A 20,636-nucleotide genomic window follows, 5' to 3' on the forward strand; every position below is an offset into this window, starting at 1 on the left:
TAATAGTGTAGGGCTGCTAGTTCTCGGCAGGGAAATTCCTGGAGATTTTGGGGGTGGAGCCTGGGCTGGGCGGGGCTTCGGGAGGGACCCCAACATGGTTTAATGTTATGGATGGGTTCCAGGCAGGGTTTTTTTCAGCTGGAATGTGGTGGAACGGGGTTCTGGCACCGCTTGAAAATGGTCACATGGCCGGTGGCCCCGCCCCCTGATATCCAGACAGAGGGGAGTTTAGATTGCCCTCTGCGCCACGGCACGGAGGGCAATCTAAACTCCCCTCTGTCTGGAGATCAGGGGCGGGGCCACCGGCCTTGTGACCATTTTCTCTGAGGGCAATTTAAACTTTAAAAATCTCCCCCTTGTTCCAGCTGACCCAAAGTGACAACATTGCGCGGCGGTCCTGGAAGCGTGCGCGCACTTTGCACATGCACACGTGGTACCAGGGCACCACCTCCCACCAGGAGTTGCCCCCCTGTGCTGGCAACCCACTGAGTTCCACCACCTCTTTTTCCAGAAAAAAGCCCTGGTTCCAGGTATCACTGGATCATTCCACCAGACAAGAAGATGTGGCTCAGTGATAAAGGTCAGACTTGGCATGTAGGCAGTGCCTGGCTCAACCTGTGGCATCTCCAGAATCTTAGAGGTAGCCGATGCTATGAAATACCTTGCACAGCCTGATGAGGATAGAGAAGGGTGCCTGTTGCGTTCCTGCCTGTTACTGCCAGTCAAAGCAACTGTTAAGGAGCTAGACAGTTTTCCACAACCGGTATGGAGTTATAGGGTTGCTAATCTCCAGGTGGGGTCTGGAGGTCTCCCAGAATGACAACTGATCTCCAGATGATAGAGATGAGTTCCCCTGGAGAAAAGAGCTGCTTTGGAGGGTGAGCTGTGTTGCATTATATGGCACTGATCTCTCTCCCCTCTCCAAACCCCAGCCTCCCCAGAATCCACACCCAAGTCTTCAGGAATTTCCCAATCAAGAATTGGCAACCCTAGATACACACCACTAAGCAACCCAGTGGCTGGGCTGTTCACTGTCTCACAGCATAACCTGCCTCTCCAGGTTGTTATAAGGACAGAACAGGTAAAAACCATCTATGCTTTCATAGCCAGTGTGATGTAGAGCAGAACCACAAGTGACAAAAGGCACAGATTGGACACTTGTCAGCTTCCCTCAAGTTTTGATGGGAAATGTAGGCATCATGGTCTTGCAGCTTGGCTGTCTGACTGCTGTCCAATGGACTTTTCAACTGTCACTTGTCCAACATTCCGCCAAGCTGCCTACATTTCCCATCAAAACTTGAGGGAAGCAGACAAGTGTCCAATCTGTGCCTTTTGTCACTTGTGGTTCTGCTCGTAGTGGTTAGAATATCAGACCAGGATCTGGGACCCTCAGCTTTGCTCTGCCGTGCTCACTTGGTGACCTTCATCCAGTCACACTCTCACCACCTAACCTACCTCACTGGGTTGTTGTGAAGATAAAAAAGAGGAGAGGAGAATGATGTATTCCATTTTGGGTCTCTATTGGGGAGAAGGGCAAAGAACTAACTAACTAACTGACCGACCGACCGACCAACCACTCTGTCCTGGAGTTCTTTTTCCACAACTGGTGGAAAAAAACTAACCAACTAACTAATGAATGCTTCTTGGAGTAAAGCCAGGATGAAAACGAGCGACTGCTTGCACAGGTTTCTTGCTGTCCTAGGAGGTTGCCTGTCACAGCTGTGAGTTTGTGTCCTTCCCAGGAACTGGATTCCGCTAATGGGGCACACAGGGGGACACATATACTAAAAAGTGAATTCTCTAGGATCTAAGGTTTTCGTGTGCCTCCAATTTTAATTCATCAGCCTGTCTGAGTGTTTCTTAAGTTCAGAAAACTCGGCCTTTTCTAAATGCCGTGTTGTCTCGACATGTGGTCTTTGCCTGGCCATATCCTGTTGATCCGGCCTAGCAAAATATATATTCCCAATGAGCAACCAGTCATGTTTTGATAGAAACCAGAACTGTGCATGTCACCCGATGAAATCCATTTTCCTGGACAGCTTCCATCGGACTGGCACAAAATCATCTGCTTTGGGTGGAGAAAGTACAAAATCGCCTCTTGTGTGTTTTTTCCAGCCTGCGGCACACAAGGCCCCCCTTTTGTGGGGGGGCCTCGCTTGGATGGATTCCTTTGCAAAGAAAAGTTTGTTTGTGAGCAGCCGGACTGGGCCTAGATGTGGAACATTCTGTTGTCAACAACCAAGGAAGCAGCGGTGCACATCATGAGCTATGAAGGGGGGGGGAGCAGCGGATGGGATATGGGCAGTCTCTCTCTCTGCCTGGAAAGTGAAACCAAACACCGTTCGGGCAGGCTCTAATGCTAATGGAGCACTGATCCTTCTGACCTGCCCTTCCCTCCGAATTCTGGCTCCCCTGAAGTGTATAAAAACCTTTGCCCCTTTCCTCTGCTTGCATTTTCCTTGCAAGAGATCAGCTTTGGGGTAAGTGGGGGATTCTCTTCTGAAAGGGGCAGGCTGGGCTTTGCAGTAGGGTGTGACTCGGGGCTTATCTGCTGTTGTGTGTTTGCGGACGAACTCTTAAGACTCTTTTAAGACAAGAGAGATAAAGAGAGGATTTTGTGGGTGGTGATTCATCTGGCAATTAACTGACAAAAGAATCTTTTCCTACGCTTATAAAAGTTGCGCATGTCTCTGAAAACTCCCATAGAATAGAAATGCCCTATTGAGATGCTGACGAACAAGTGAGAAAGCTTGCAAGCGAATAAATGCATCAATAGGTTGTCCTTAGAAGGGAAGGTGAAAAGGTAAAGGTAGTCCCCTGTGCAAGCACCGAGTCATTTTTGACCCACAGGGGGACGTTGCATCACGTTTTCTTGGCAGACTTTTTGTTACGGGGTGGTTTGCCATTGCCTTCCTCAGCCTTAGAAGGGAAAGTTACCTTTAAATGTCACTGCTATACCTCTAGACATATTCCTAACATTCCAGAATCAAAATGGTCACGAGGTGTAGTTGACAGCCTTGGCTTAAAAAAAAAAAAGGACTTGGACACATTCATGGAGAAATTTAATTGTGGCTACTATCTATGATAAAACCTCCAAGATCAGGGACAGTCTACCTGTGAATTCCACATGGGGGGACAGCAGGAAGAATGAGGTACTTTATGACTTGCTGGGGAGCTTCTCAAATGGCACCTGGCTGGTCTGATCCGGCAGGGCTCTTAAATGGACCATTGATTCTCAGCTCCACTGGTTGTAAATGCAAGCCTATGCATGCTTACCAAGGAGCAGGGGTCATTTCGTAGAAAAAGAGCTGGAGGAACTTGTTAGCATAACTCATTAGCATAACTCATTCGCATATGCCACGCCCCTTGACATCACCAGAAATGTGTCATTAGCATAACTGATTTGCATATGCCACACCCCCTGACATCACCTATCCTGGCTTGCTTTGGACTCAATCCTGGCCATTCAGGGCCAAAATTGGGCCCAAAATGGCAAAAGGGGCTGAAAATGGCTGAAAAGGGGCCCAAAATGGTCAGGACTGGGTCACTGTTGAATAGGAGAGTGATCCACCACCCATCAGAAGCCTGATTTGGGCCGTTTTGGCCCCAATCCAGGACGAAACGGACCCAAAATGGCCGAGTCAGGTGGGCGGGGCCTGTTTGGGGAACTCTTTGGGGAACTGCCGGAACTGTGTTCCTGCGCGTTCCCTCTCGAAATGAGCCCTGCCAAGGAGTAAGCTCCCTTGAACTCCGTGGGAGTTACTTCCAAGGAGGCATGCATAGGATCTAGCCACACAACTAGGCAGCCTGTTCCTATGCAAGTTTCCTCAGAAGTAAGTCCCCTTGCAGTGCATAAAATTGCTGCCCAGATCTGCATCTATCTTTATATTTATGAACATTTTAATAATTGTTACGGCTGCCAGTTTGATTATTCTCCGATTTTTGAGGAGAAAGGCCAATGGGGTGGGAGAGAGCTGGTGTTTCCTTCTGGATCACTGGGGGGGGGCACTCCTCCTGCCTGCTGTACCAAGCTCAGCCTACCCAAAATTATGGCATGACACTTAGAGCAACCTTGAAAATCCACTCTATAAGAGAGACTTGTTCAAAATAGAAAAGAGTCCAGTAGCACCTTTAAGACTAACCAACTTTACTGAAGCATAAGCTTTCGAGAATCACAGCTCTCTTCGTCAGATGCATCTGACGAAGAGAGCTGTGGTTCTCGAAAGCTTATGCTACAGTAAAGTTGGTTAGTCTTAAAGGTGCTACTGGACTCTTTTCTATTTTGCTACTACAGACTAACACGGCGAACTCCTCTGGATCTACTTGTCCATAAGAAGTTGCAGCCGCCTTGTTTGCCCCACAAACTATTTTAGGTATTTGTGACTCATGGAGAGCTTTGAAAGAAAAACAAATCAAGAGAATCTTCGATGGTTGTCGTGGATTTTCCGGGCTGTATCGCTGTGGTCTTGGCATTGTAGTTCCTGACGTTTCGCCAGCAGCTGTGGCTGGCATCTTCAGAGGTGTAGCACCAAAAGACAGAGATGTCTCAGTGTCACAGTGTGGAGAAGATGTTGGCAGGTCATTTGTATCTACTCAGGAAGGTGGGTTTGGGCTGAGTCATGAGTCTCAGCCCAACATCTTCTCCACACTGTGACACTGAGACATCTCTGTCTTTTGGTGCTACACCTCTGAAGATGCCAGCCACAGCTGCTGGCGAAACGTCAGGAACTACAATGCCAAGACCACGGCGATACAGCCCGGAAAACCCACGACAACCATCGTTCTCCGGCCGTGAAAGCCTTCGACAATATAAGACAATCTTCATTTGCTGCAAGAGAATTGATGCAGGGGAGGTATTTTTATTTCACAATTTTTATTCCCTCTTTCCTCAAAGAGAAGCATACGCAGTCTCTCCCTTACCCGCTTGGTAAGGCAGGTTAGAGTGAAATAGAGCACCCAGACCAAAGTTACACAGTGAGCTTTCCGACTGAAATGAGATTTGAATTCAGGACTCCATAGCACTAGGTCTAACCGCTACGCAACACTGTTTCTGTTAGCTCAAGCACTGCCTCCTCTTGTGCCACAAAATTTCCACGGTGCTCATGGCCAACGCCTTGCGCTGGAAACTCTTTGCTACCCAGAGCTTGTGATGTAGCCCTTGCTCGCGCTGCAGATCTGGTGGCCACTGCAGTCTTTGTAGAGAAGGCTGAGCGTGGCTGGCTTGTGTGCCACGGGCAAAGTTTAACTAACCCCTTTCCAAGATGTAGTGTAGTGTAGCGTCTGGAAGTAGTGGCTGTGAGTAGAAAGTCCCCATTTATAACTTCCCTTGTCCTATGAACAAGTCCGGCGGTGTGGGGTAAGCTACGATTGCCTCCGTCTCCTTGGGGACAAAACAAGGATGGGTGTTGCTCAAGCTGGTCCGCCTTACAGGGGTCTTTTAAGGATTGCTGATATGTTCTGTTTAAAGCTTAGTGCATTTTATTTATTATTTATTTATTATCTTTCTAGTCCACTCTCTCTGCAAGTAGGCTCGGAGTGGAGTACGACAAATATAAAACAGCATAATAATTGAATTTAAAACCAACTTAAAACATGAATAAAAGCAGCGATTTCTAAAAGATAGCAGTGGCGGAACACATATCGCACGATCCAGCAATAGCAACAAACCATGGGGCCCGGTGGCTAACTGCTAGATGTTAGCAAAACATTTACTTCATTTATACCCTGCCCATCGTTCTTCCCTCCTTCGTTTCCTCCTCACAACAACCCTGTGAGGTAGATTAGGCTGAGAGTATGTGACTTGCCTAAGGTTACCCTTTGCAGAATTTGAACCTGGGTCTCCCAGATTCTAGCCATGTTCTCTAACCGCCACATCACACCTTCTCTGAAATACTAAGCATTACTGTTGGCCCCTGTGGCGCAGAGTGGTAAGCTGCAGTACTGCAGCCCAAGCTCTGTTCACGACCTGAGTTCGATCCTGGTGGAAGTCAGGTTCAGATAGCAGACTCAAGGTTGACTCAGCCTTCCATCCTTCTGAGGTTGGTAAAATGAGTACCCCCGTTTCCTGGGGGTAAAGTGTAGATGACTGCGGAAGGCAATGGCAAACCACCCTGTAACGAAAGTCTGCCAAGAAAATGTTGTGATGCGATGTACCCCCATGGGTCAGCAATGACTCGGTGCTTGCACAGGGGACTACCTTTACCTACTGTTGGCAAAATAACCATACAATAATACTGATAAAAATAACTTATCCATTGAGGCTTTCTCGGGTGTGGGCCCTTTCTGAGTCTACAGCACCGAGTCTACAGCACTTGGACTCCTTTGGTTTTCATTATTCTTCTTTCCTTCTTTCCTTCTTTCCTTCCTTCCTTCCCATCTCATTCCCTCCCTTTTCCTTTTCAACTTTTCCTTCCTTCTTTCCTTTCTCTCCCATTGATTTCCATCTCTCTCTCCCTCTCTCTTATTTTCACAGTGCAAACCTTTCACCCCATCTCCTGCCTCTCCTACACGGCAGGTGTCACCTGACATCTCCTCCCCATCCATTGACCGACAGTCCCAGCAGGTAGAAGACATCTTGAGGATCATGGCCAGCGTTGAACCAACCGAGCTGGAGGTGGCCATTGAGAAAATTGTCTGTACCTTCTTCATGTGCGCCAGCCGCGAGGGCAAAAAGGGCACACTGACGATCAACGAATTCAAGGAACTTGCCACCACGCAGCTCCCGAACCTCATGAAGGTGGGTAGGGGCAGTGGGTTAAGCAGCAGGGTGGTGGCAGCCAGGAACATTCTTCTTTTAGAAGCAGTCTAAGTCTGTGTCTTTTTAAAAGAAAATAGTTATGTCCACGTCTCTTTAAAAAATCTATTTTATTAAACTTATATACCATTAATCATCTAATCGAATACGTTCTTCTCTACACATGCAACAGAATGAGATTGAAATTGACCAAATCGGATGGTACTTGGAGGATACTACTTTTTATTATTATTTATTTATTATTTCATATTTATATCCCGCCCTCCCCGCAAGCAGGCTCAGGGTGGGTAACAACGTTTTGTGTTTAAAAAGTGCCTTGCAAGTAGAAAACCAGCATAGCAGAGCATGGACTGGGCTTAATCCTGATGTGCTAGCTTTCTGCTTGCAGGGTCATTTGTTTAACATGGGATAAACGTTTCACCAGCTTAGGCTTCTGCTCCCTCCTTCTGCTGCTTGAGCACACCATGCTGATCTAAACAACATAATGCTGGGGGGAAAGCGCGTTCTTGTGTGAGGTTGTGTGTACCTGCCGTCTCAAGTGTTCAGTGCATGGTGTTACTGCCTCAGAGGTCTGTAACTTGGGTAGGTGTTGTGCTCATGTGCTAACAAGCACAGCATTTGATTTTAAATAGGACACTGGGTTATTAAAGGGCTGCACACGTCCGTTGTTCCTGCCCATAAATATCCCATGTAAACCAAGCCTAATAAACAGCAACTGGTGTCTCGGCTACTTCAGACTACAGTGATTTAGTGCTCCTCCATGACAACAAAGCCCTGCAGCTAGAAAGCTAGTACATCAGGAAGAAAAAGTTAGGCTAGAACCCTTTTACCCTAATATGCTCGTTTTCTAAGGAGAAAGAACTTTTGTTTAGGGGAGCTTCAGTTGCTTGAGCATCCCCTTTTTCTGCTGTTCATGAGAATGAGGCCTTAGTGGTACAAAGGATTATGCAATATAAACACCGGCCGCAACTATCTCTTGAGGTACAGAATTGCATCAGCGTGTTATGGATTTGTGCAAAGAAGGACTCGCTTTTTTCTATTGTGAACAAGTGCCGCTCTATTTTTATCGGGCGATGCTGATTCTTAGAGAGAAGGAGACAAATCCCCTTTCTTGCCAACCCGTTCATGATTTCCCAAACCCTCAGCATTTATTTATTTATTGGCATCCTTTGTTGTCCAGCTTTCTTGATGAAACTCACAGCAGATTACAGAGTTATAAAAGACAAGGCAATGAAGAGATTACAATGCATACAATTAACAATGAAATAAAACTGGATAATGCCAATTGGAAAATGAAATGGAAACCAGTATAATGCATCATATAAACTGGATTTCACAATGAGAGAACAATGGAATAATAACCTAGGTCTCATAATTAGAGAATGCTGAAGTGAAGACAGTATAGGGGGAGGAGGAAAACTGCCATAAACAGGGGTCCTCTACCCTTTTTGGATGGGAAGGCAGCTTGGTATAGCTTGATCTTGTCAGATCTTGGAAACTAAGCAGGGTCAGTACTTAGATGTGTGACCACCAATGAAGACAGTTCAGAGAAGAGCGAGCTTTCGAGAGTCAAAGCTCTCTTATCTGACAAAGGAAGTCCTGACTCTCGAAAGCTAATATCGTGGAAATCTAGTTGGTCTTTAAGGTGCGACTGGACCCAAATCTTGCTCTTCTACTTCAGACCAACACAGCTACACACCCGAAATTACCTGCATTAAGTACAGAGGAAGGTGTTGGCAAAGCACCTCAGCTTCTTATTTGTCTTGAAAATCTGTTGCTGGGGTTACCATAAGTTGGTTGCAACTTGATGGCACATACGCACGCGTGGGCACAACCGTTTTCAGACAGCAGGCACCTTTGGAATTCTGACACAGGATGGTGGGCACAACTTCAAAATGCCTGCCAGGAGACGTGAAGCCAGCCACAAAATGCCTGAGAGTAAGTTTATGCATAACTCTGATAGTAAGAGTCTCTCTACATAAGACATCTTACAGGGGGACGCTCAAGTGTAGGGAGATGCAATGTTAGCCAGGATGCGTAGTTTAAAAAGACAGAGCTGGTGGAGATTGCTCCTCAGAGGGTTTGTTAATTTCAACTTTGCCTCCCTGAAGGCTCTATGATGCAATTGCCATAAAGACTACCTAGGGTAGGTCTCATGCAAACAAGAGAACCAAAGGGGAGAAGGAGTCCGCAGAGACCTAAAAGAAATATATAATTTTAAATAATTTTTATAATCTTTATAATTTTTAGAAAATGAAAGTGCAAAAGTGTGTAAACAAATTCAATAATACTATGCTATTCATATCATATCCCCAAACCCCAATCAATCAATAATTCCAAATTGGACAATGCCATAAATGTACAATTCTAACATTTATTGATTGACAAGCATTGGTTTGGTTAGAATTGTACATTTATGGTATTGTCCAATTTGGAATTATTGATTGTTTGGGGTTTGGGGATATTATGCATAGCATAGTATTATTGAATTTGTTTACACACTTTTGTACTTGCACTTTCTAAAAATTATATAGAGTATAAAAATTATAAAAAGTATATATTTCTTTTAGGTCTCTGTGGACTCCTTGTCCCCTTTGGTTCTCTTCCCTAAAGGCTCTGTCATTTTCATCTCTCTACACCAGAGTAGTTTAAAAAGACATAGCTGGCAGAGATTGCTTCTCAGAGGGTTTGTTAATTTCATCTTTGGGAAAGGTAAAATTGACAGAGCCTCTGGAGAGGTGAAGATGAAATTAACAAACCTTCTGAGGAGCGATCTCCACTGGCTTTGTCTATTTAAACTATGCTTCCCGGCCAACATTGCCTCTCCCTACACTTGAGCGTCCTCGTGTAAGATGTCTTGCATAAAGAAACTCTCAGTCTTCAACATTTCTGGCAGAATGTCTGCTTGACAGGATGCCTTTGAAAATGAACATACTGTTTTAAAAATATTTTCCTGCAAACACACTCAATACACACTGAGCTAGCTAAGAAACCCTGATCAGGCAGTATCCATCTTCATTTTTCAGGCTTGAACACATTTTTGCAAAAGGAAAAAGAATAAAAACTGCTTCCCCTTCTGGCTTATCCCCTTTTACACGAGCCCTTCTCTCATGAGCCCAGAATTTTTTTTTACTTGCAATATTACTTGTAACAACAACATTTGGAGTTGAAGAGCTGGTGAGAGCTCCTTGCACATGTAGTAAAGAGTCCAGGAGCCCCTTTAAGATGAACCAACTTATTTGTAGCATAAGCTTTCGAGAACTACAGCTCTCTTTGTCAGATGCATCTGTGGTTCTCGAAAGCTTACGCTACAATAAAGTTGGTTAGTCTTAAAGGCGCTCCTGGACTCTTTACTATTTTGTAACTACAGACTAACATGGTAACTCCTCTGGATCCTTGCACATGTGTACAGCAAAAGAGGGAGGCTTTGGTCTGATTTGGATAGAACCATTTTGAAAAGAGACCAAATCCGAGGTAGTGATGTTATCAACTTCAACCTAAATTATTAAAATACATTCAGATCTGATGACGTTAATAGAAATTCCAGTTAGATGCATTAAACACTTTAGCCATGCAGCCCAATCTTGTATTGTTGAGTCAGAATCAAGTCCAGCTGTGTCTTCGGAATATCCCTTTTTGCATAGGTAAAATACTTTATCTCAAGCCACTGTCGATTTTATACCATAAAGATCAAAAACTCACAAAGCCCCATCTGGCTCCACTCCCTTTCTAAAAAAATGACTTGGTGGGTGCTAGGAAATGTGCTGGGGAACCACAGGTGGCCACAGGTATAATGCTAAGGAATGTGGGCCTAAAATTTTCATAGGGAATTAAAATTACAGCCTCATTACCTATATAAAACGTGCCTTTCCTGTCAAATTCGCTTTTGATACCTCCCCGTTCCCTTCATGAATACGTCTTCCTGTGTGGGTTGCGAGATTTGCCTCTGGAAATCCCAGGAGCTTTGGAGGGTGAGGCATAGGGAGGGAAAGTGTAATGCAAGGGGGTAATATCACTTCCAGGTGAAGACCCAGAACTGACCTCACTGTGTTGCATGATGCTCTAGGAGTCCCCCCCCCCCCCCGATCTATGCTAAAGACCATAGAGACTGGGGTAATTCTTAGACTGCTGATGTGGCGACTGGAAATGACATTGCATGCCTATGACATCCTCCCGAGTGGGTGACAACAGGGGAGAGCTGAATAATTCTGTTTGACACATTCTGCAAAATGATAAAAGTGTGGGAGCCTTTCTTCCCTCCTCAGGCAGGCCGTTCCGTCAGGTGGGGGCTAACCACTACCACCCCGTGAGGTAGTTTAGTCAGCAAGAGAGCTTTGTAGCTGAGTGTAGATTTCAACCCGGATCTCTCCGGTCTTATTATTACACCACACCAGTTAGGAAAGTTCACAGAGTAGGAAGAGAATGACCTTACCTGGTGCAGTATCTGGTATTTGGAGATATACTTTCTTTGAACGTGGAAGCTCTCTTTAACTATCAAAGTGGAACATTATCAGGGTGCTAGTGAGTTCTTAAATAGAGGTGATGATTCAGTATATCCAGTCCGAAAATATACCCCCAAAATTACTGTAGTGGTATTTTTAAGGTATATCCGGAAATCCCAATCAGATTCAGGATTCTCGGATATACCAATACTGGGTTCCCGAATGACAGTCTGGGTGATCCAGTGTCCCATAGGAATGTTGCCTGATTCTAAGATTCTATCGTTTTTTTGTGTACTAGTTAGTGGGCACTGCAAAATGTATAAGTATGTGTCCTATGCAGGGCTTTTTTTCTGGGAAAACAGGTGGTGGAACTCAGTGGGTTGCCCTTGGAGAAAATGGTCACATGGCTGGTGGCCCCGCCCCCTGATCTTCAGACAGAGGGGAGTTGAGATTGCCATCCGCACTGCCGCTCGGCAGCGTGTAGGGCAATCTAAACTCCCCTCTGTCTGGAGATCAGGGGGCAGGGCCACCAGCCATGCGACTATTTTCAAGAGGTTCTGGAACTCCGTTCCACCACGTTCCAGCTGAAAAAAAGCCCTGGTCCTATGTATCTGTGAGGATAGCCCTGTTGGATCATACCAAAGGTACATGGAGCCCAACCTCCAGCCAGCCACCTCCAGGGCGTGAACTCTTCCTCTGTATTCCCACCAGCCTCTGGGATTCTTAGGCATATTCCTTCTGTACGAGAAAGGAGCCCATTGGCCAAAGAAGGTTCCCAGTGGCAACTGACTTTTCCTTTGCTCTTTCTGAAGGATGTGGACCTTGAAGAGAAGATGAGGAGCTTGGATGTCAACAACGACGAGGAGCTGAAATTCAACGAGTTTTGGAGGCTCGTTGGGGAGCTGGCCAAGGACATCAAGAGGGAGAAAGCGGGGAAAAAGAAGTGAGCAGGGTGTGTGGGTTTGTGTGTGTGTGTGTGTGTGTGCAGGCAAGACAGATGGGTGCAAACAGGATGCTGAGTCCCCAGGTCACGGGGGGACAAGGAAGTGGGCCGCAGATGATGCTGAAATTAAAATCTCGTTGCCCAACAGTTGCAAATAAAAATCTTTGCTCCGAGTTTGTGTCACTGTCTTGCATATCTGGAACAGAAATAATGGGCCTGCGGTTCAGTTGTTACCTTGCAACTGGTCACCCTTCGCTTTAACAGGACCACGTGTGTGTGTCTGCTGGTGCTGCCCTACGGTTTTCTCAGTCTGTTGATTATCCCCCTTCTTGCTCAAGCAAGCTGGCTGTTCAACAACAACAACAACAACAACAGCAACAACAACAACAACAACAACAACAACAACAACAACAACAACAATGCTTATATACCACTCTTCTAGACAGATTAGTGTCCCACCCAGAGCGGGGAACAAGTCAGGGCTGGCGTGTCCATGGAGGCAGGTCCGGCAGCTGCCTCTAGCGCTGAGGTGCCGGAGGAGGCACCAGGGGTGGGGGTGCACACCACGGAGCTGATGGTAGCAGCACTGGCGGCTGAGTGGGAGGGCTGGAAAGCTGCCCACGCACCACCCTGGCCACCTGCCATGCCTGGCCCGCAGCTGTTGCGCCTGGCCAGGAGCGTGTGCTGGCGGCGGCATCACGGGGCAGTCTGAGTGGGCACCCTCCCAGCCTCCTGCTCAGTTGCTCCATGCTGCCACTGCCTGCACACAGCTGTGGGCCAGGTATGCAGCTGACATCATCATGCAGTAATGTCATCATGGACATCATCACGCAGTGACATCATCATGCAGTCTGGGTGCGTGCGCATGGGGGCAGCAACAGCCCTGAAGCTGTCCCTGGCCTCAGGCACCAGAAACTCTGGCACCGGCCCTGGGACATGTTAGTATTATTATTATCCTCACAATACAGCTGGGGAGCTGGGGCTGAGTGGCTTCCCCAAGGCCACCTACTGAGCTCATGGCAGTAGTGGGATTTGAACTAGTAGAGTGCTGATTCACAGCCGAACCAGTCGTAGTTAAGAGTGTTGAGCTAAGATTTAGCAGGGTCAGCCATCACTGGCATTACAGACACGGGATGGAGCAGGGCATTCTGGGAGAAGGGCTGGTCCCAAGTGGTGTTCTAACCACTGGCTAGCCCACCCAGTAGCGACAGGGCAGAACGGTGGGCCCAGGGGAACAAAAGAGGGCTCAGAAGCTCAGCTGGGGAGGAAAAGACAAGGACGCTGCGCTTACACCAGACAGAGGGATGGGCACAGCCCGTGGGGAGGTTGTGGAGATGCTCTGAGGGTGACGGGACCCCACACCACACTCCCAATTCTGAGGCTGTGGGACAGCCTTTGGGAGGGAGGCCCGGGCCACGGACAGACACACACAGCACCCCAAGCCAGGGGAAACTCACATTCCGTAGTTTCGAGATTCATTATCTAAGATCTCCAGATTGGGACTCATCTCTATCTTACCCTGCCTCATGGGGAAGATGGAGTCTATAGGAACAAGCTTTGTCCGTCATGGATTACGCACATTTGAAGAGTTACCCAAAATGGAAGAGAGAGGGGAAAAGAGAGAGACTTCTTCATTGAGTCTAAACTTCCCTTTCTCTCCTCCCTTGGGATGGCCTTTTTGTCCTAAAGGAAGAGATTTAACTCTTTCGTCTTCCTGGTTTTACGGCCCTAGGTGTGACTTACTACCAGGGGTCAGGTAGTCAGCCATTAGCGTAACTAGTAGCTTGAGCATTCTGTATTGGGAGCTTGACAGCTCCTATCGCCAACTATGTCCGCCACTCCCTCCCTTCTCCCAGCTGTCATTCTTCAGCAGAGCTCCTGTCCATGGACAGAGAGCAGTCACACTAACCGAAACACTGCGGCGAATTTTTAGATAGAGGGCATTCCTCCAATGTAACAGTAGTTGAAAGTTAGCAAACTGACAGTTGGATCCCACCGGTTGTTCTGCTGATGAGAAAAGGGGGAGGAGGTTCTCTTTGATCACCCGGAAAAAAAGCTGTCCCGAGGATCATGAGACCTGGGTAGATCAAAGCCATGTGGGATGGGGGCTGAAGTAGATGGATGAGAGGGAGGGCAGGAAGGGTTACATCAGGGCTTAGTTCTCGTGCCCCTTTCTTAAACGCCCAGGGTAATGCCGATGGCCACTTTGGGGTCAGGAAGCAATTTCCCCCAGGCCAGTTTGGCCAGGGATCCTCGAGGGGTTTTGCCATCTTCTGAGCATGGAGTGGGGGGCACTGAGGATGTGGGGAGAGGTAGTTGTGAATTTGCTGCATTGTGCAGGAGGTTGGACTAGATGACCCTAGAGGTCCCTTCCAACTCTATGAGTCTATGACGTTGGGCAAGACCGAGTGACCTTAAAGGTGAGCTCCTGAGAACACTTATTTATAGTATATAGTTAAAGGGGAGGGGTAACATTAATTTTATAAGGTCAGGGGGATGGGTCCTTTGGAACTTCCCCAGATCCTGAAGAATCAAGACCCTCTTCCTGAGAACCGATTACCCAAAACCTGACATCCACTTCCTAAGAACTTCGACAAGCCCCTCCTTTTATGGAGGTTTGGGGACACTGGATTGCATTGCCAATTATCTCTGTGCAAAACCCCTTTGACTTCCATTCACTACATAAGAGAACGACCACTTTGGTGTAATTTTTAATATAAAAATGTGGCATAGGTTTACTAAATACATAAAATAAAAATACCTCCTTTAGGTCCCTTGTCAACATGTGTGTTTTGGGGAGGTGCATTTGAAGTTGCTCCCCCTTGAAACCGAGTCCCACGTGGACAACATTATCCAAAGAACTTCTTGGTTGGCAACAAGAGGTAATAGGGGGGCTGCTTTGTGTTTGGTCCCATGAAGGAATGCAACCTGGGCAGGAAAGAGAAACTCTGGGAGTGCCCCCAACAGGCGTGGTGAAGTCAACACAATGGCAACCATCTGAATTCTTTCGGCCTGATCTAGCTCACATTACTCATGAGTAAGTCCCATCGAAAGCAACAGGGTTTGCATTCATCTCATGTGACTATTCCAAGTCCCATCGATGTCATAATAGTAATGAGTAACGTGAGCTGGATGGGGGCCTATTGGGGTATTCCAGTCTAGAGGATGCTTTCAAGAGCCTAAGAAACGGACTTCCTTTATTTTTAAGACAAAAAAGAAATTAATAAGCAGGGCTTTTTTTCTGGGAAAAGTGGTGGTGGAACTCGGTGGGTTGCCCTTGGAGAAAATGGTCACATGGCTGGTGGCCCCGCCCCCTGATCTCCAGACAGAGGGGAGTTGAGATTGCCCTCCGCGCCAGGGCAATCTAAACTCCCCTCTGTCTAGAGATCAGGGGGCAGGGCCAACAGCCATGTGACCATTTTCAAGAGGTTCCGGAACTCGGTTCCACTGCGTTCCTGCTGAAAAACATCCCTGCTAATAAGTATAGTCATATCACTTATATAGTGCTTTGGGTGTTCAAAATGCTTGTAATCCTCACCCCAGACCTGTTAAGGAGGTCAGCATTAATATCCCCACACAGCAAATAGAAAGAAGTTCACGAAAGGGAGGGGCAGCCAGGAACATATTTATGATTCCAGATCCAAGGCAATATCAAAATATCATGGTATTTCTATGAGTCTCTCTACATGAGACGCCTCGGCATGTGTTTGTAAAGTGTAGGGAGACGCATTGTTAGCCGGGAAGCGTAGTTTAAAAAGACAGAGCTGGCAGAGATTGCTCCTAAGGGGGTTTGTTAATTTCATCTTCGCCTCCCCAAAGGCTCTGTCAGTTTCACCTCTCCAGTCTAAAACTGTGTGGGATCACAACCAGAGGAATGGAAATTGGCTGCACCTGCCTTCCAGAGCTCGGCTTGGACCTGGAGAGGTTGTAATGGGCTGAAGTTTCCCTTCTGGCATTTCACAACCTCGTCCCACAGCTCCAGTGTATAGCAAAGGTTTTGCTGTGCCGCCGACTCTGTCTTTTTAAACTACCCTCCCTGGCTAACATTGCATCTCCCAACGTGTCAGATGTCTTGTGTAGAGAAACTCTATGACAGACACAAAGCTGAAAGTTGGTGTACATGTAGTCCAAGATCCTCTTTGAAAATGAGCCTCTCTCTGTTTAATAAGGCATTGAACAAGCTGGTGTTTGCATGTGTTTGAGTGCGTGTGTTTAAAGTTGTGAAAGTCTGAGTGAGAGGAGAGGAGCCTTTCCCGATAATTCCAGCCGCAGAAAATATTATAACGACACGAAAGCTGCTCATTGAATACTGGGAAAATGCTCTTTCTGCAGCACAGAGACATGCCCTTGAGGAAAACCTTCTGAATGCATTAGAACAACCTGTAAACAACAACACATTTACCATGTAACTATAACAACAAAAGAAATTACCTGCAGAAATCTGGGTGAATGCATTTGCTTCCATAGCTTGGTCTAAATATTTGGGTATTGAGCTGAATGATATTGTCTGTCTGAGAGGGCAGAATTATATGTTCTCTGTGATGTGGTTGTACTAATCTTGCACAATGTAATCTGCCTTGAGAAAGAAAGAAAGAAAGAAAGAAAGAAAGAAAGAAAGAAAGAAAGAAAGAAAGAAAGAAAGAAAGAAAGAAAGAAAGAAAGAAAGAAAGAAAGAAAGACAGGGTTATACCATTGTTGCCTTCCCTCCCATACCAACTAACGTCCTTACGTATATTTCTCTATCATGTAACTGTTTTTATATTTCATATAAACTCATATCCAGGCTGTAGTTCAGTGGTAGAGCACATGCAGAAGGTCCTAGGTTCAATCTCCAGTTATAGGGACCAGGCAATAGGTGATGCGAAAGGCCTCTGCCTGAGACCTGGAGAGCGGCTGCCAGTAGACAATATTGACCTTGATGGACCAAGGGTCTGATTCAGTATCAGGCAGCAGCTGCATGTGTCCTGTGCATTCGCCATTTAACATGAATGCCAAACAAGAATATCTGTAATCAATCATGAATATCTCTATGTAACAATAACATTGTGCAATTGCATACACCTATTGTTAGTTGCGGATTCCTAAGCCGATAATCAAAAAGAGGTTTCTAGCTTAGTTTGGAGAAAAGTAAGGATTACACAAGGTATTGTTTCTCAGAGTCATGAGGAAAGAGGCAAATTACATGAGGAGGAGCACGTGAAGGGAGTGAGTGAGTTTTAAAAGGGAGCGGAGGGCTTCGTTAATTTCCCCTCTCTACAGAGCCAGCAAAGATCCCTGCTTAGAGAGTTTGCTAATTTCCTCTTTGCCTCCCAAGGCTCTATCAGTTTCACCTCCCCTTCTAAGAGGCAAAGAGGAAATAAACCTGAGTGAGCAGTGATCTCCCTGGCTCTGTAGAGAAGGGAAATTGGCAAAGCCTTCTGATCTCGTTTAAAACTCAACTACCCAGCTAACATTACTACTCCCTTCATGTGCCCCTCCTCGTGTAAGTCGTCTCTTGTAGCTTGGCTCTCAGTGTACAAACAAGTGACACAAATGGAACAGCAATTTATGAAAGGGAGAATTTTCATTAATTTCAACCCTACCCTAAGCCAGTGGAACAAGCAAGCAAGTGTGGTGACATACCGCCATAAATGAGAAACTTGAGTAGCTTTGAGTGAGAAAGGCAGATTATAAATAATGTAAATAAATAAATAAAAACTGTTCTGTGGGGGGGCGGGGCGCGCTGTTTAGTATTGTCAAAAGAAAGCAATGGGTTTGTGTGGGACTCCTGCCTCTGCTCTGGAAGAAAGTCTGGCTTCTGAGTTATAAGCGTGGGAAGTGAGAAGAGTGGGCTGGCTGGAGAGGGAAAGGCACTCTGCACATGCTCAGAGGACCTTTCATTATTAAATATCTGGTTTGTTTTGGATATAGGATAGCTAGAGAGGGGCTGTGGCTAGACGGATGTGCTCAGAAAAAGTGGAAGGCGGGAAGGGATGGAAGAAGCAGAGAAGACAAATTTTCTCTTTGTGCCCTCAACACCTTTTGCCAAATATAAGTATCTACACTTTCTTACTGTTTCGTCGTACTGCTGTTTTTCACTCCTTGACCTGTTTTAATGCACTGACAATTTTAGATCTACATGGTAGGCTTTCCACTACCCCATGTGGCCAAATGATCTGTTCATATTGGCTTTAGGTCCCTGGATGCCTAACACACCTTCTTTCCATGCAAATTCTGGGATAGTTTAAGAGCTCTCCTGATAACCTCCTTTCTCGTAACATTCCCAGAAGTTTCAGAAGATGATCACATACTTCATTCTCCTTTCTGGGAATTAAAGTTTTCACTGCTTCTGCTGTTGCCGTATATATTTCAGCTGTTCTTAACATTCGAACCATTCTTCCTTAGAATCATTTCTGTTTCAAAATACGTGCATCTGCCTTCTTTTAATTTCAAAAATAATATTATGTGCCTTTGTATTTTAACTTTTTATTATTGTGCCTAAAAATCAATGTGCTCTGTAGACTTTTCTGGAATAAAGGAATAGAGCTCCAAAGTACATACAATGTATGTACAATGTACATATATATGCATATATGTATACATGTGTGTGTGTGTGTGTATATGTGCGTATATGCATATATATATATGTATACATATATATATATGTATACATACATACACATACACATACACATACACACATACACACATACACACATGCATACATACATACATACATACACATACACATACACATACACATACATATACATATATACATACACACACATACATATATGTGTGTATGTATATATGTTTCTGTGTATATGCATGTGTATATGTGTGTGTGTATGGAGAAACCAGTAAAGCGCGGCCCCTTTGCACATTGTCGAGATGCAGCTGCCTCTGGGGAGGGGCAGGGCAGCCGTTTTGTACAGGGACCAGCTGGACCAGTGATGAGCCACAGGCAGCTTCTGGTCAGGGCTTGGCAAGAACCCAGGAATGACGATTGTCATTGCTCCGGAGCCGGATATGAAGCATCTTTCTTTTCTAGGCATCAGGAGAAGGACTTGCACAGGGTGAAAGAATGCGCTTGAGAATTTAGCCCCGGGGTATTGTGCTGTCACGGGTGACCATGGCAACAAGAGACAGTCCTCAAACTACACTGGCTGGCATCCAGAGCTCTTCCTCTCTCTGCAGCTGTGTTTCTGCGCCTCTTGTCAGATGAGCACAGAGGAGGAGAAATGGGAGGAGCCCAAATCAGAGATGCACACAAGAGTGCCAGAATATCTGTATGGATTATCACCCATGTGCAGCACAGGCTTTCCATACATTTCAACAGCAGGGTCAGTGATAGAATCATAGAATCACAGGGATGGAAGGGACCTCCGGGGTCATCTAGTCCAACCCCCTGCACATCGCGGAAATTCACAACTACCACCCCTCCCCCCCCACACCCAGTGGCCCTTGCTCCATGTCCAGAAGATGGCAAAACACTGTCAGGATCCTTAGCCAAACTGGCCTGGGGAAAATTGCTACCTGACCCCAAGGTGGTGATTGGGATTATCCTGGGCATGTAAGAAGGGGTCATGAGAACTAAGCACTGATGTAACCCTTCCTGCCCTCCTCCTCATGATCTGCCTGGGTTCACAGCATCAGCATTGCTGTTAGATGGCCTTCTCGCCTCTGCTTAAAAACCTCCAAAGGAGGGCACACCACCTCCCGAGGAAGCTGGTTCTACACATTTGAGGGAAAAGCAAGCTTGCTCCAATGAAGCGGCTGGTCTGGTCCATGCTTGTCCCAGCCCCCTGCGAATGCTTTGAGTGTGACGTTGCTCACAGCTGGGCTATGCTCCTGTGACATTCCGATTGTGTGAACTGTCGCCTCTTTGTGTGTGGGGGGACAGTAGCTGAGTAAGCAGCTATTGCCATTCCCATGTCCAATATGGAAGATCACAGCAACTGTGCCATGATGAATACTGCTCCGATGCTGACGTAGTTACTTCACACCAAAGTGGGGTGGAGAGTGCTGTCAAGTCATAGCTGCCTTATGGCGACCCCTGGCTGGGTTTTCATGGCAAGAGACAGACAGAGGTGGTTTGCCATTGCCTGCCTCTGCAACCCTGGTCTTCGTTGGAGGTCTCCCATCCAATTACTAACCAAGGCTGACCCTGCTTAGCTTCCAGGATCTGGCAAAATCGGGCTCGCCTGGGCTACCCAGGTCAGGGTTCATGCTGAAGTACCTCCCTGAAAATGTAAAAAAAATATATGTGCATTGAACAAAGGGGCTGCCACTGTAAATGATCCCTTAGATGGTACTTAGAAAACATTAGGCAAAACTCATGAAAGATATCCATGACCTCAGTGGCTGAATAGAACCTCCATTGGCAGAGGCAGTATACCTCTGAGATGCAGATGCTGGTTGCTCTGCTTTTCCCCAGGGGCCTCTGTTGGAAACCCAGGTGGGCCTTGGTGAAATTCAGCAAGGCTCCCTTCTTGAGGTCTGCAGAGAGGAAGAG

General features: G+C 46.3%; 1 protein-coding gene across 2 annotated transcripts; it reads left to right on the forward strand.

Moving 5' to 3' along the window:
- The first annotated feature begins 2,301 nt into the window (after positions 1–2,301).
- On the forward strand, positions 2,302–12,312 carry S100A13 (S100 calcium binding protein A13). Of its 2 annotated transcripts, none has more exons than XM_054987732.1 (3): positions 2,302–2,480; positions 6,473–6,736; positions 12,009–12,312. In XM_054987732.1, exons 2-3 carry the CDS (start codon positions 6,584–6,586, stop codon positions 12,141–12,143), a joined length of 288 nt encoding a protein of 95 aa, XP_054843707.1. In that variant the 5' UTR covers positions 2,302–2,480; positions 6,473–6,583; the 3' UTR covers positions 12,144–12,312. The 2 variants fall into 2 exon arrangements, with proteins under 2 accessions (XP_054843707.1, XP_054843714.1); XM_054987739.1 differs by having other exon boundaries at positions 6,515–6,736.
- The last annotated feature ends 8,324 nt before the right edge of the window (positions 12,313–20,636 follow it).

The sequence above is a fragment of the Eublepharis macularius genome, chromosome 1 (genome assembly GCF_028583425.1).
Source record: "Eublepharis macularius isolate TG4126 chromosome 1, MPM_Emac_v1.0, whole genome shotgun sequence".
Lineage (NCBI taxonomy): Eukaryota > Metazoa > Chordata > Lepidosauria > Squamata > Eublepharidae > Eublepharis > Eublepharis macularius.

Coding starts and splice junctions, on each gene's coding strand:
- S100A13 (XM_054987732.1), top strand. CDS start 6,584: ATGGCCAGCGTTGAACCAACCGAGCTGGAGGTGGCCATTGAGAAAATT. Junction 6,737..12,008: donor AGCTCCCGAACCTCATGAAG/GTGGGTAGGGGC, acceptor CTCTTTCTGAAG/GATGTGGACCTTGAAGAGAA.